The sequence below is a fragment of the Acipenser ruthenus genome, chromosome 35 (assembly GCF_902713425.1).
Source record: "Acipenser ruthenus chromosome 35, fAciRut3.2 maternal haplotype, whole genome shotgun sequence".
In the NCBI taxonomy this organism is placed as follows: domain Eukaryota; kingdom Metazoa; phylum Chordata; class Actinopteri; order Acipenseriformes; family Acipenseridae; genus Acipenser; species Acipenser ruthenus.
This window is the reverse complement of record NC_081223.1, coordinates 9257692-9273156: the sequence shown is the minus strand read 5'-3', so window position 1 is coordinate 9273156 and position 15465 is coordinate 9257692. Positions and strand designations below refer to the sequence as shown.

Here is a 15465-nt window from a genome sequence, read left to right as displayed (position 1 = left end):
CAAAAAAAGAAAAGTGGTTTGGACCGAATGTACATGGACCATAGAGCTCAATTAGAACCTGATTCACATCTTAACACAGTCTCAGCTGCACAATACACGATTCTGTATTCCGTGATTCTGTGCTCTGTGTGGATTTCTAGTGAATTAAAGCTTTATGAATGGGGCCAGGTGGCACAGAGCAGTGGGAAGGAAGGTGTGAGTGTGTGATTTGAAACAGGAATCTGGTTCCAATCCTTCCTCCTTGTTATCTGTCCGCAGTCGAGCCAGCAGGGGGCAGCGTCACAGCGCTCGGGCTCCTCTGCCATCTACATGAACCTGGCTCACATCCAGCCGGGCGCGGGGAGCTCCTCCCCCCTGCCCAGCCCCAGCGCCCCCCTGCCCGACCCCGTCAGCAGCCAAGCTGCTGCCAAGCTGGCCCTCCGCAAGCAGCTGGAAAAGACCCTCTTGGAGATCCCCCCGCCCAAGCCCCCCACCCCCCTGCTGCACTTCCTGCCCTCCGCGGCCAACAGCGAGTTCATCTACATGGTGGGGCTGGAGGAGGTGGTGCAGAGTGTCATCGACAGCCAGGGTGAGAGAGACCTGCACGCAAACACACACACACACACACACACGCACACACACACACACACACACACACAGCGAGTTCATCTACATGGTGGGGCTGGAGGAGGTGGTGCAGAGTGTCATCGACAGCCAGGGTGAGAGAGACCTGCACACACGCACACACACACACACACACACACACACAGCGAGTTCATCTACATGGTGGGGCTGGAGGAGGTGGTGCAGAGTGTCATCGACAGCCAGGGTGAGAGAGACCTGCGCACACACACACACGCACACACACACACACACAGCGAGTTCATCTACATGGTGGGGCTGGAGGAGGTGGTGCAGAGTGTCATCGACAGCCAGGGTGAGAGAGACCTGCACGCACGCACACACACACACACACACACACACACACACACACAGCGAGTTCATCTACATGGTGGGGCTGGAGGAGGTGGTGCAGAGTGTCATCGACAGCCAGGGTGAGAGAGACCTGCACGCACACACACACACACACACACACACACACACACACACACAGCGAGTTCATCTACATGGTGGGGCTGGTGGAGGTAGTACAGACACAGCCACACACAGATAGCTCTGTCACTAGTCAGTACAGTGTCCTTCTCCTGTTAAACAGGTCATTTAAACACCCCCAGATTAACAGGACTAGAGCACTGAATACAGCACGAATCTGGGACTACCTAATGCTGCTAATCAGGGTCTGTGGAGTTTATGGGTGTGTTCTCTGCAATGTGAATGAACAAGTGTATGTATGTCTCTCTCTCTCTCTCTCTCTTTCTTTCTCTCTCTCTCTCTCTCTCTCTCTCTCTCTCTCTGTTTCTCTATCTCCTGTACAGTATATGTTTTTTATACAATATATGCTCAATGCCACAGCTTTGTCAATTATTTGGTGAATAAAAAAGTATTTGCTTTTATTTCTAACTTAATGCAATGTTGTGTTCTGTATTTCTTACATGGGGTTCCTATGTTCCAGGTCAGTGTTGCTGCTGACCCCTCTCCTGTTTCTCTCTCTCTCGTCTCTCTCTCTCTCTGTGCAGGTAAGCTGCGTGGGCCCCTGTCCCGCATGCAGCCCTTCGTGTGCGCGCAGTGCAAGACGGACTTCACACCCCACTGGAAGCAGGAGAAGAGCGGCCGCATCCTGTGTGAGCAGTGCATGACCTCCAACCAGAAGAAGGCCTTGAAGGCGGAGCACACCAACCGGCTGAAGAACGCCTTCGTGAAGGCACTGCAGCAGGAGCAGGTGAGCGACACAGAGCCTCCAGCCAGCTCCTGCCACGCGACACTGTATCGCTCATGTTACTCTGAACTTGTCTTTATTTTTAAACGTGATATCTGGTACAACACCTGGTTGCAGATATCTGTGCTTTTAGTCTTTGAACTTTCTGGGTCACCCAGAGGGTGAAGTTGTCCCCACCCCTTCACTGGCTTCTTTCCTGTCATAACCAATCAGCTGCTTCCTCCAGTGACCCAGAACACACTGCTGGGGTGCAATCACAGAAGAATTAAGTAGAACACACTTCCTGTGAATAAAGCAGAAAAATGCTAAACTTACATTAACCTAAAGTACTAAGGGATATCCTATTTTAAAATGAAAATACAGGTTTGCTGTAACATGTGTTTCTTTCAAAACTGCACATTTGAGGCCTGTGCAGCTGATGGAAATTCAGAATAGAGAAGATGTAAACTAAAGCCAGTTCTCAAGCAGGAATACAAATATTTTGAATGTTACAATGGGAGTTTCGGTGTTCTCAAACTCCTAAAAAAACAAATGAAAAATACACGTCTCTCTGGTTTTGTTCAGAGCGTACTGTGTAACTGTGTTGCTAACGACAGACTGTGTGTGTGTGTGTGTGTGTTCTTGTGTTTCTCAGGAGATTGAACAGAGACTTCAGCAGCAGGCTGCTCTCTCCCCCAGCTCGGCCCCCACTGTGCCCAGTGGCAGCAAAAGCGATAACCTCCTCCGGCACCACGCACTGCGACAGGTGAGGCAGCTGGAGGAGCGTGGCCGAGCGCTGGAGCGTACAATGGGAAACTATACCCTGCACACAGGGCACTGCACTGGGGAGAGAACCGTGAGCAACTACCATCATATTGTCTAATGTTTATTACTGATTGCACTGGAAAATGATTACATCTGAAGCTAAAGCTGATCAGAGCCATTGCTAGTGAGATTCTTACAGGGACAGAACTAAGACTGCATAGCAGTTTGATCCACTCCTGGTTTTACTATGAGTTTAATAAGACACACCTGAGCTTGTTACCTGTACACTGTGGTTAATCAGGCTAATTTTAAAACCTGGAATGGGTGAAACTGCTTTGCAATCATCAAAGTCTTATTTCTATCCCTGTCTGTGCATCAGCCCAACACTGTCCCATCAGCTAAGCCATGCTGTTTGTAGAAGTTTCTGCATTAAAGTTTTTATAGTGCCATCAGCACAAGCATTGTACAGCTTGAATTAACTAAAACTTAGACAGAACTACAGCAACCAAACTTCTACTTGCAATGTTTTTAGTCCTCAGAGTCAGTTGTTACATAACGCTTTGCAGTTTTACATATACTGAAGAAAATGAGAAATCTAACATGAAATACTGTATTTATTATGGCTTCCGGTAGACTTGCAATATCATCTTGTAGTCTTTGATTATATGATTTTAAATAAAAGATCAATTATGCTTATAGCTTTTTTTTTAAAATTTTAATCATGGCTCAATCCTAAAATTGTAGGTGATGCTAACCTCTTGTCCGCAGCTGTACACTCTGTGTGTTTTGAGGTTCGCTGGGCTTTGCTGTCTCAGACCCGTGCTGTGTTTGTTCTCTCCCCCTGCAGGCTCCGCAGCCCCAGGCCCCTATGCAGCGGGGGCTGTCCGGGTCGGCCCGTGGTGTGCTCTCTAACTTCGCCCAGGCGTCGCAGCTCTCCGTGGCGAGCGGGCTGCTCGGCATGCCAGGTAAGCGAGCGCCAGCAAGCAGAGGGCAGCCCGAGGGAAGACGGCAGCTGTATAACATTCCAGGTACAGCCTTTTATCCCCCTCATCCTCCTCCTCCTCCTCCTCCTCCTCCTCCTCCTCCTCCTCTCTCTCTCTCTCTCTCTCTCTCTCTCTCTCTCTCTCTCTCTCTCTCTCTCTCTCTCTCTCTCTCTCTCTCAGCGGTGTCAAACACACTGCCAGGGCCCATGTTGAACTGGGATTCAAGCTCCATTTCAATAAAGCCCCTTCATTTCAGCGGCCACCTCTGTTTGTGATTGGCTGTCTCGTCCTTGACGTCACGCCTTTGTTTCTTCAGTGATAGCTGCCAGGCACAGTATTTACACTCCTCCCCGTCTGTGAAAACAGCTCTTAGATTGAGCCAGTATAACAGAACTTCCCTCCCAAACCCCCCTCAGGGCCTCTTCTCACTCCCCTCGTCGATTCATCTGTCATTAATGGACAGTATTTGCCTCTTCTCACTCCCCTCGTCGATTCGTCTGTCATTGATGGACAGTATTTTGTTTTAACCATTCTGAGAGCCTCTGGTCCCATCAACCTTGGTGCGGAGCTTCATTTTCTAGCCAATAAAAATTAAAAGAACGCAAATTGGATTCCAAATTTAAAATGTGTTCCTTGAACCCGAGTTTGACACCCTGCCCTTAACCAACGCTCTCTTTCCAGTAGACGTGTTACACAAGGTTTATTAGATGCTTGAGCATTTCTCTTTCGGTCTTTGTGGCCTTGTTTCCAGCTGACCCAGCGCTGTGTAAAGGGTTATTGCTGGCACTCTCAATCCCAGCAGCAGTGTAATCCTATGTGAGGTTACTTCTATAAGGGCTCTCATTCATATAATATTCATATAATACAGAGCTCTGTAGAGTCGCCTCCTGTAATATATGCAGAACTTGCCGTTTTTAGTGGCTGTTAAAACTCCCAGTGAAAGAAACTGCAGTTACACCATTTAAGAACCGGGTGGCACTGTGATCAAAGAAATCCAAATCCAAGACATTGCAGTAACGAAAGCAGGGATATCACATCTACTGTATTGTTAATGCTTCCTGACCTGCAGTTCAGATTGAATGTGTTGGTTAGTCTTGGCTTGTGCGGTGTGTCAGATGGCTACATGGCCTTGTGGTTCATATCCCACCTCTGGTTCAATGAATTGAGTGGAATATTATACAAATAACTGTGCTTTATTCTGGTGTTTACTTACATGTAACAGTGTAACACAAGTCAGAGAAGATGCTGAATGTTAACGTTAAACTCCCAATCACAAGAGATCTAGAAGTACTGAAGAGAAACTTGGCACAGTCTCGGAGACACGTTTCAATAAGACGTCTCTGTGGATGATGGAGAGATTTCTGCATGCCAGGATGACATTCAGAAGAAGCTTCTCAGCAGCCTAGCACACAGACACTCGGCACACTGCAGCGTTTACTCATTCATGGGAACTTCGTACAGTAGCACAGATAGGCTTGAAATACAGAAATACAAGATGTTGTTTTAAGAATGGAACATTTCTGTGGCATGGAGAATGGAAGCTCAAATACTTTTACCTTGTGCACTGTTGCAGCAGACAGTGTCTCTCTGTAGAGTGAAGTTACTGCTGCGGTTACAAGACCAGGTGCAGGGGTTTAGTGGTCTGTTTGTAGGAAATTTTATGTGTTTTTTTTTTTTTTACCCTTTCAGTCCTGAAAGGTTTTTGAAATGTTTCACAGTCTGTAACCATGCGTGTACTCTGTATTTACTATAACCTCACAAACCAACTGGACTGCCAACAAGGCCTGCATGTGGATAGGGCACAGAATGCTGTAATGGGTATCATCCAGAACTTAGATCATGATTTTGGAAATACTAAAAAAAAACTTCCTAAATTCAATGACTAACGTTTTGAGTCTTTTTGTCAATGTCTGATTATCAAGGCTCTTTAGTTGTGAAAGTGAAGAGTTTGTGTCTGCCCAACGTTATTGTTTTTTCTCTCTCTCTCCAGGTGTGAACATCGCTTACCTGAACGCAGCCGGGGTCGGGGGTCACAAATCGTCCAGTCTCGCTGACCGCCAGCGCGAGTATCTGCTGGACATGATCCCGCCGCGGTCCATATCGCAGACCATCAGTGGTCAGAAATAAAACTAACCAGAACCGACACAGTCAGAGCCCCGCCCCCTCTCCTGGCCCCTCCCCCTCGCATGCAGTGCCTGTACTTGTGCCTACAGAAAAAAAATATATATATTATCAAACAGCGCAGAACTGTACATGCAACTTTAATAGCCCCCGTTATTGTTATTCTCACTGTTTTATTTTTGGGGTGTAACGCTATAGAGGAGAGACATGCTTGGATTTGCGGACTAAGGCCAGACCAGACAGTTTAATGAGTTAATGAGAAGCCTTCAATTACCCCCTTACCTTGTTATGGTGTTTGCAATCAATCTGAATGCTTCTTATTCCAATAACTAAAATCTTACTTTTTGATAAGTCTCTATTAAATGCTTTGAGTTCAGGAGTTGCCTGCCATAGTTGTAATGTCTTTATCGGTTTCTGTTGGTAAGTGCACAGCCTTGCCAGCAGTACACAAAGGAAGCTTGGAAGTGGATGATAATTCAGTGCTCCTGCTTCTAAACAGATTGCCCTTGTTAAACATGCCTGTAACAGACAACTGGAACAGAAGAGCAGCTCCTGGACTCCTGAGCACCTTGACACGTAAAATCAAGCACTGAGTTCATTGCAATAAGAACGAAGGCCAGGGGAAGGGAAAAATGTCATTCAAATCTCCTCTTTAAAATGAAGTAATCGTGAATCCTGAGAGAGCGAGAGAGATACAAGCATTAAAAGTCCTTTTCAATTAATGAGCTCTAAAGCACTCCCCCGCAGCTCTCCAGCGCTGCTTCCCTCTAGAGCTCTAATGCACTCCCCCGCAGCTCTCCAGCGCTGCTTCCCTCTAGAGCTCTAAAGCACTCTCCCTCAGCTCTCCAGCGCTGCTTCCCTCTAGAGCTCTAAAGCACTCCCCCGCAGCTCTCCAGCGCTGCTTCCCTCTAGAGCTCTAAAGCACTCCCCCGCAGCTCTCCAGCGCTGCTTCCCTCTAGAGCTCTAAAGCACTCTCCCTCAGCTCTCCAGCGCTGTTTCCCTGTAGAGCTCTAAAGCACTCTCCCTCAGCTCTCCAGCGCTGCTTCCCTCTAGAGCTCTAAAGCACTCTCCCTCAGCTCTCCAGCGCTGCTTCCCTGAAGAGCTCTAAAGCACTCCCCCTCAGCTCTCCAGTGCTGCTTCCCTGAAGAGCTCTAAAGCACTCCCCCTCAGCTCTCCAGCGCTGCTTCCCTGAAGAGCTCTAAAGCACTCTCCCTCAGCTCTCCAGCGCTGCTTCCCTCTAGAGCTCTAAAGCAGTCCCCCTCAGCTCTCCAGCGCTGCTTCCCTGAAGAGCTCTAAAGCACTCCCCCTCAGCTCTCCAGCGCTGCTTCCCTGAAGAGCTCTAAAGCACTCTCCCTCAGCTCTCCAGCGCTGCTTCCCTCTAGAGCTCTAAAGCAGTCCCCCTCAGCTCTCCAGCGCTGCTTCCCTGAAGAGCTCTAAAGCACTCCCCCTCAGCTCTCCAGCGCTGCTTCCCTGAAGAGCTCTAAAGCAGTCCCCCTCAGCTCTCCAGCGCTGCTTCCCTCTAGAGCTCTAAAGCAGTCCCTCTCAGCTCTCCAGCGCTGCTTCCCTGAAGAGCTCTAAAGCACTCCCCCTCAGTTCTCCAGCGCTGCGTCCCTGAAGAGCTCTAAAGCACTCTCCTTCAGTTCTCCAGCGCTGTTTCCTCACAGTCTGATCTGGCCTCAGTGTGCACATGGCTCTTCTTGTTCCTCTTTGTTTTGTCGCTGCTGTTGTGTCGAATGTCTCTGCTGGGATCAGCACTCTATCTGAGAGGTAAGTGCTCATCCGGAGACAATAAATATATATATATATATATATATAAATACTGTGCTAAGGCTTTGCCTGTGAACAGCAATGTCTTTGTATTCCTTTTTATAGTAGCACTTTGGAGATAATAAAAAAGGTTTATGTTAAGCTCTGTATCGAGAAATATGTATATATATATATAATGTGTATATATATATATATATATATATATATATATATATATATATATATATATATATATATATATATATATATATATATATATATATAATATTGGAGGGAATTTGTAAGGTTCACTAAGGACTGAAGCTAGGCTAGTGCTGTTTTTTTGTACGAGCTACAAATTACAAATAAACAAAAGTCTGTGTGTGTGTAGGAGAGTGTGCATGCATATACACACAGTATGGCAATGTGGAGTCTTGTATGGGCACAAAGTTGCACAATACCCCTGCAGAATCAATGGCACACAACTGCTTTCATTGCATTGTATCTGTGGACTGAAAGCTCATAAATTACTGTCTAAAGTTAAATAAATAAATACAAAAATTGTGCATTTGAGAAGGGGTTAAACTTGGAGAAATTGATAGTTACCCGGAATGCAAGCTTAGTTGTGACATAAACTAAAAACTCAATCTCAGTTGAGCTGAATCCAGTGTATTCACTCTAATGAAGTGGTCAGGTAGCAGACTGCCCTTTGACTTGTGGAAATGGATCTCACTAGGTTTTACAGCCCCTGATAAGCACTGGTATTGGGCTACTTTACCTAACATGGTGCTAATACAGTAACTGACCAAGATCCATTGCATTGTATGTGTTCAAGTCAAAGTGTGTGCCTCACCTACACACACACAAACATAGACACAGAGTATGTAGTTTTGCTTTAGTGGATGAGGAAAAAATGTACAAGAAGTGGATGTCTACAGTTATTTATTTAAGCAATTTTTTTTGCAAAACTCCAAAAATGCTAATTCAAAAGTATTCATACCCTGACAAGGAAAATTAAATAAATATCTACTTGAGGCACCTTTAGCAATAATAATAACTTCTTTTAAACATTAGGATATTTGACAATGAGCTTTTGGCATGATTTTTATTTATTTTTTAATTTTTGTAAACCATTCTTCAACGCAAAATTGCTCCAGTTCATTCAAATTCCGCGGACTTGTCTTGTGCACAGCCTTCTTCAACTCATACCAAAGATTCACAATCGGATTTACAACGGGACCTTGACTAGGCCATTCCAGAACTTTGATTTTATTCTGAAGTAGATTTGGATGTGTGCTTTGGATCGTTGTTGTGTTGGAACGTCCAGTTGCGCTTCAAACCAAGTTTTGTAGCGGAGGGTTTCGGATGAATGGCCAGTATATTTTGGTATGCTGTGGAATCCATTTTACCATGTATTGGAAATAAATTTCCTGTGCCGTTTAGAGGAACATAGCGACTATCAGCATGACCAAATAGCTCAAGTTTTGCTTTATCACTCCACAAAACCTTTGACCAGAACTCCCATCCATCATTCAAATGCCGTTTTGCAAACTTTAAGCGATTTGTCCTTGTGATGTTTTCCTAAGAGTGGCTTTTTCTTTGACCTGTGACCATTGAGACCTTCACTATGCAATACTCAACCTATGGTTGAAATGGAAACCCCAGTTCCACTTGCAGCCAGTTCACTTTGAATATCTTTGGCAGTCAATCTCAGATTGTTATTAACCTTCCTCACAATTCTCCTACTTGTTCTTGGTGAAATAACCTTCTTTCTTCCAGACCGAGGGAGCGTTGTGACAGTAACACTAGTCTTGTACTTCTGAAGTAATAGAAGCAATAGTTGAAACCAAATGGTTGGAAATCTTCTTGTATCCTTCTCCAGCTTTATGACAATAAATAATGTTCTGCCTAAGGTCTTCAGATGGTTCTTTACTTTTTCCCATATTGACTTATTGGTAGTGACAGCAATCATGCTATGCCTAACCCATTTATACTCTCTAAGAATGTTCAACTACAATCCAGCATTTTCTAGACTTTTTCTAGAATTAGGTTCTGCATTATCATATTGAAATTTCTAGCATCTTGTAGACAATAGTATCATAGCATCAAAGGCCATGAATACTTTTGAATTAGCATTTTTGGAGTTGTGCAAAATAATTGCTGAAATAAATAACTGTAGACATCTAGTACTTGTAACTTATTTTCTCCATCCACAAAACTACAACTTTTGCTACAAAAGGTTTTTTCTAAAATTCTTTGAGAAATGTCTAGAAATTATGAATTTCCTTTGGGATATGTAAACTTTTGTGTGTGTGTATATATATATATATATATATATATATATATATATATATATATATATATATAATATAATCGATGGGCTTCAGTGAGTTACAGGAAAATAATTTCATCTAGGGTTTCTGTGACATCATAAATTACGAGACCGAAGATAAACTGTCACAGAAACCCGAGATGGAATTGTTTTCCTGTAACTCACTGAAGAGGCCCAGCTATTATTTTTTATAATACATGGATACCCTTGTGATGCTAATATTAAAGAAGACGAGTTCAGTAGTACAGTTCTTTTTTTTTTTTTAAACAGTGTTTCAGTGCTGTACAGACGTTCAATGTCTTTATTCGTTTCTCTGAGATACGAATGTACCAGCTTTTTTTTTTTTTTTTTTTTAACGTATTCTCATTTTGTTGATCATTAATGAACATTTCTGTACTGTGGGTGTTGTCGAGTGATTAAAAACGAGACATTTTGTGTTTGAATTGAAAGTGATGGTCTCGGAGTAGAATGGGTCAAAGTTCAAGTATTTTCCTACTTTTTGACATCACTACTGTGGTATTATGCCTTTTTTTTTTGGAGTGGCTCAGGATGCAAATATAGCCTTCATCCATGTATTATATATATATATAACACACACATTCTACTATAAAAGGTCGTAGATATGAGTGTCAGTTTGCACAATTGGGTGCCAAACGTCAGGTGCAGTGCCCCCTGGCAGTGGGAGTGAGCGAGGTGTGCATCTCCAGTGTAAAGCAGCTTGGAGGGCTGCATCTTCAAAGGATGCTGCAGTTTTCCAATTGTTCTTTCCTGCTATTGCTTGTGACACAAAAACACAAATCCATGCCATGCTGTAGTCCTGCACTTCTTGGAGAAAAGGGTTCTGCACTAAAACGAGTGCGGACCAGTGCTGGACTAACAATCCTGTCTGAAAGTTATATTGCAGATAATAATGAAATACACAAGACTGGGTCACTGCCCTGGCGCATCCTGCCCAGCGTTCAAATCAGACAGCCATGCAAAAGCACTGCTGTTATTACCTTTACAGATACACAGGTTTGCAGACACTTGCTCACTGGTGCTTTCATTACATGCAGTCTATTTTTAAAGTAAAATGGTTTAACTACAGACTTAGGAATGCTGAAAGAAACGCAGTACATCAAATGGCAAACGTTTCTCAGTGTTGGTCATTGAATGTATGAAATTTCTTTTAGTTTTTCTAAATTCAGTACTATTGAAGGTTTAATACTTATGGAAGATTAACTAGAGTTTTAAAATATACAGCACAAGGGTAAGAAATATAAATATATTAAATAATGAAATTAAAAGATTGTTGGAGGAATACTAAGAGATAAACATCTGCGGTGATATTTTGGATTAATTGATAATGCTAAGTCATGTAACACAAAAATCAAATCAGAGGAAACTAAAAGAATTTGTCAGTATGAAGTTTCTAAAGCTGAGGGAACATGAAGTAACTTCTTCAGGAACAGTGGCTTGAAACCTGGTTCCAGGAGACCGGGAGACCTAGTTTGAGGTTGCTGTATCAAACCCCAAGTCTCCCTGCGTGTGCCGTGCAGCGGCCTGATAAGGGACAAAGTGGCTTTGTGTTCCCTCAACTTAACATAATAATAATAATAATAATAATAATAATAATAATAATAATTCAATCCGAATATGCAATGGCCTGAAACACTCTGCAGCATTTTTGTGCTTTAAAACCCTGAATGAAATCAAAATGTAGTGCTTGCTACAACGTCACCATCTGAAAACACACCAGTTGTTAGAAAGCTGTTTTATTTGCAGTGTAACCCCGCCCTCTGCCTGCAGGGGGCAGTGAGGCTGCTCTTAAATTGCAGACGCACTATAAGTAAACAATAAAACACAAGGTGGCGTCACACCCAGGTGCATTGTGGAAAGAGGGTGTTTCCGCACCCTGTCATCACTGCACTTATAAAATGGCTCAATGCTGTGTTGGAATGCTTATCTTCCTGATTGGAATGAAATGAGATCTGAACCACTGTACCCCTCCCAGGCATTCTAGAAAAATCCTCAGTTATTGCCTCTGCAGATTCCCTTTCAGCATGTAGAGAGGTCCTCTGGCATTCATCACAAGTACAGGCTGCATGCAGGCTGCAGAATCTCCATGAAAACCTTGAAGGGTAGTGTTTCAGAGTCATTATCTACAGGGGATGGATGTAGCAGTGCTGTAGTTTTGATTTGATCTGGGTTTAAACTAAATGAGCTTTTATATGGCACCTCCTTTCTGTTGTAAATAGTTTTGCTTCTTTGTGTTATTTATGTAGTTTTTGTTTGTAGTTAGTTTTTTTTAATGTTCACAGTGCTTGGTGATGTGGGTGTGCTGAATGGGAGGGGGCTGATTGGTGGTGAGAAAGTCCTGTTTCAGTGCTTTACTGGGATGTACAAAGCAATCTAATATTACGCCCCTTTTAAAATGTTCTTTCGTTATGTCAGTTATCCTATTGGAATTTGACAAGGCTGGTGATCAGTCAGTTTAAAACATTAAAACAGGAACATGGATTACACATCGACTTTAAGAACTGCATTTCCTTTGAGGTATAACCGTCAAGATGCAGCCTGCAGATAGTAGCAATGTAAAATTATCTATCTATATATATATATATATATATAATCCCATTGAAATGAAATGTTTTAAAAAGGGACATATATCAAACTGTGATCCTGTAATTTTCACACCATCAAGAAAGACCCTTCCAGCAGACACTGTACAGAGGATGCATTTGAAAGCAACACTCTATACTGTTTAAATATATACTGTATCTGAATATGCCTGTATTAGGGGTTCAGAGTTTAGAGCTGTACCTGCTAGCCACTCTGTGGGTCTAAGAGCAGGCTGTCAGTTCATCTGGTACGGAGTACTGCAGGGACATCGGCCCTTTGAATCTGTTGTAAAGAGAATGCTATTTCTCTGCAGTATGACCTCAGGGTTTGGGGTAACATTGGCTGATTTGAACGGTTGGGGTTTATAGAAGCTCCAGGAAGCCTGGGTGTAGTGGGAGCGTTTGTCCCCGGACTAATGTGCCAAAGTGGATTTAGAAATACTAAAAGAAACCGAATCAATTCAATGACAAGCGTTTCCACAAAGTCTATTTCGGCGTCTTCTATTTGGACAAAAACTTGATCAAAAGCAAACCCCTCTGGTTGACCATATCGCCTGTCCTCCAGCCACGCTGCTCCGTGTGGAACAGAAAAGAAAAGCACGAGCCGGGATGGGAAACTGACTCCGCCCTCATCTTATCCAGGCCTGCTTGAACAATATGAGGGAGTCTTGTAGCCATTGCACAGAGCCTCGCTGTGAATTAAATTCTAGTGCCTCAGTAACCACACTCATTTCACTGGTTAGTCCCAGAGCAGCCCAAGCTTGCTATTAGCTGTTTTATTATCATGTTAGAATTTCTACAGCAGTAGCAACCGGGCACAAAACAATGACTGATCCTTAACTTTAACTGGGTCGTATTGGTGAAAACTCCTATTAAAACAATCAGTAATACTAAGGTGCTAGGAGTGAAATCTCAGCAGCAGGTATAACAAACCCTGTTTTTATTCATCCAGAGATTGCAATATAAGACTGGGTGAGATGTGAAGTGGTGATGGTTTGAGATTCTGATACAGTTTACCCCAATTCTTGATTTTTTTAAAAAAATTGTTTTTCAGTTTTGTCTTCAATGACTTGGGATTATAGCTTACATAAGACCTTCTCTTTGAATTGCAGTCGCCTGATGTGGCAGCAAAATATAAATACTTAAGTTTAAAAAAGAAAAAAAAAGTTTTCTAAACAAATATTTTAAAACATTAAGATGTCGTCACATTTCTGGAGGGGGGAGTATGTAGTTCTTTATGGTTTGTTTTTTGTAAAACAGAAAACAAACCAAAAAGAATATATGTATATAAATAACAAAAAAAACAAACAATACACACACACACACAATATTGCTGCCTGTAAGTAATGACAACAACTTATTGTATATAAGCTTTTTTCTTTTAATTGAAAAAATGGTTGTATATTGTGTGGGGGGGGGAAAAAGCCATGAATATTGTGAAGCTTGTGTCATTTCGTTTTTGTGACCACTTGTGTATTATTGTGTAACAAATGTGCAAAACGGATGGGTTTATTTCATTTGAGGTTTTTCTCTATTTAGCTATTTTTATGCCTAATCTTTATTGTGTATTCCCATTTTCCATTTGATTAGAATTTTTTGTAGTTAGGGCTTTTAAAATCTCCACTGTTTCACACCTGTGCTGGTCTCTGTTACTGCAAACAGCGCCCATGTGTTTAGGAGGTCCAGACAGCTCGTTCTGAAAGTGAGAAACTATACTGATCTTAAACAGGCACTTCCCCTTTCCCATTCCTCCTCACAAATAAACTAACTGAAATGTTAAGCTGCATTTTGCATGAGCATTTCATTTTGTTACTTTAAATCTACGGCAGCAAAAGCCAGTGAGTTGAACATTTTAAAAATGTTTGTAGAATCTCGCTTACTTTCCTGTCCATTTCAGACTGTGCAGTTTAACTGGTTAAGAGACCACAGTTCTGAATAGAATCCCTTCAACCCTGGTCTGGTAAGATCAACAAGCACATTTTCAACCCACTCCACTAACACTTTTTTACTTCTGATAATGATGAAGATAAGAAGGTACAATCATATTAATAGATGGAGTTTGTACAGTTGTCCAGTATGTATTGCGGTGTCCGGTTTCATGCTTTGTTTTTGATGAATCTACTGCCCACATAGTGATCTAGTTAGCGTCTCAAATGGGAAATTTAAATAATTAATTTGTCTTTTTGCTTTGCTTCTTTATTTGACAGTTTATAAACATTTTTAAATGCTGCAGTTTGACTTTGGTGCAGTAGGGGACGCCCTTTGTCCCAAAAAAGTGTACAATAGGGCCCTCTTTTGGCCTGAGACTGACACACACAACTTTATAGTTGCCTGTTACATCTTTCCATTTTAATGCGGGGGCTAATAATAATGATGACAATGACAATGAAAAGGGTTTCCTGGATTTCTTGCAGCTGAGTTTCAGGTCTTTTTTATGTGAATCCAAGCCTTTTGCACATCCTTGATATTTAACAATGTCTTTAAAAACAAACAAAAAAATACTATAAATGCTGTTTAAATACTGCCAGTTGATAATTATGCATTGACTGAAAAAATAAGCTAATTTTGGAGGAAATAACTTTGTAATATTTATCTCTTGCAAGCGAAGTTTAATAAAGGATGGAACCATTTATAACTTGTGAGCTGATTGACTGAGTCCTCCTGTACACCACAGATACAAGCAGACACGCACGCATGCAGACACACACACACAGACAGATTGCCTGCAGAGACAGACATAACAAACAGACGCACATACAGACATTAAAAACATAGATGGACAAACAGACAGATTGCAAACTTAGACGCACACAGACACAGATTGCAAACACACACACACAGACAGATTGCAAATTTACAGACACACACACAGATTGCAAACACACAGACAAACATACAGTCACACAGATTGCAAATTTACAGACACACACACACACAGATTGCAAACACACAGACAAACATACAATCGCACAGACAGATTGCAAACATACAGACACACGTTGCTAACAGACAGATTGCAAACACAGATAAACACATACATATGCACAGACACACACACAGGCACAGAAATACTAAAAGAAAATAAATTCAGTGACAAACGTTTCAACTGGAAGTCTTTTTAAA

At 42.4% G+C, this 15465-nt stretch overlaps 1 protein-coding gene across 4 annotated transcripts in view; it reads left to right on the top strand.

Moving 5' to 3' along the window:
• Positions 1 to 14977, top strand: part of LOC117395616 (transcriptional repressor p66-beta) — a 45810-nt gene extending 30833 nt beyond the window's left edge. For all 4 annotated transcript variants that reach the window (XM_059007818.1, XM_059007819.1, XM_059007821.1 and 1 more), the window contains exons 7-11: positions 259 to 568; positions 1617 to 1819; positions 2451 to 2651; positions 3408 to 3588; positions 5534 to 14977. In XM_059007818.1, the coding sequence (XP_058863801.1) occupies positions 259 to 568; positions 1617 to 1819; positions 2451 to 2651; positions 3408 to 3588; positions 5534 to 5670 (1032 nt within the window). In that variant the 3' untranslated portion in view covers positions 5671 to 14977. The remainder of the gene's footprint in view (positions 1 to 258; positions 569 to 1616; positions 1820 to 2450; positions 2652 to 3407; positions 3589 to 5533) is intronic.
• The last annotated feature ends 488 nt before the right edge of the window (positions 14978 to 15465 follow it).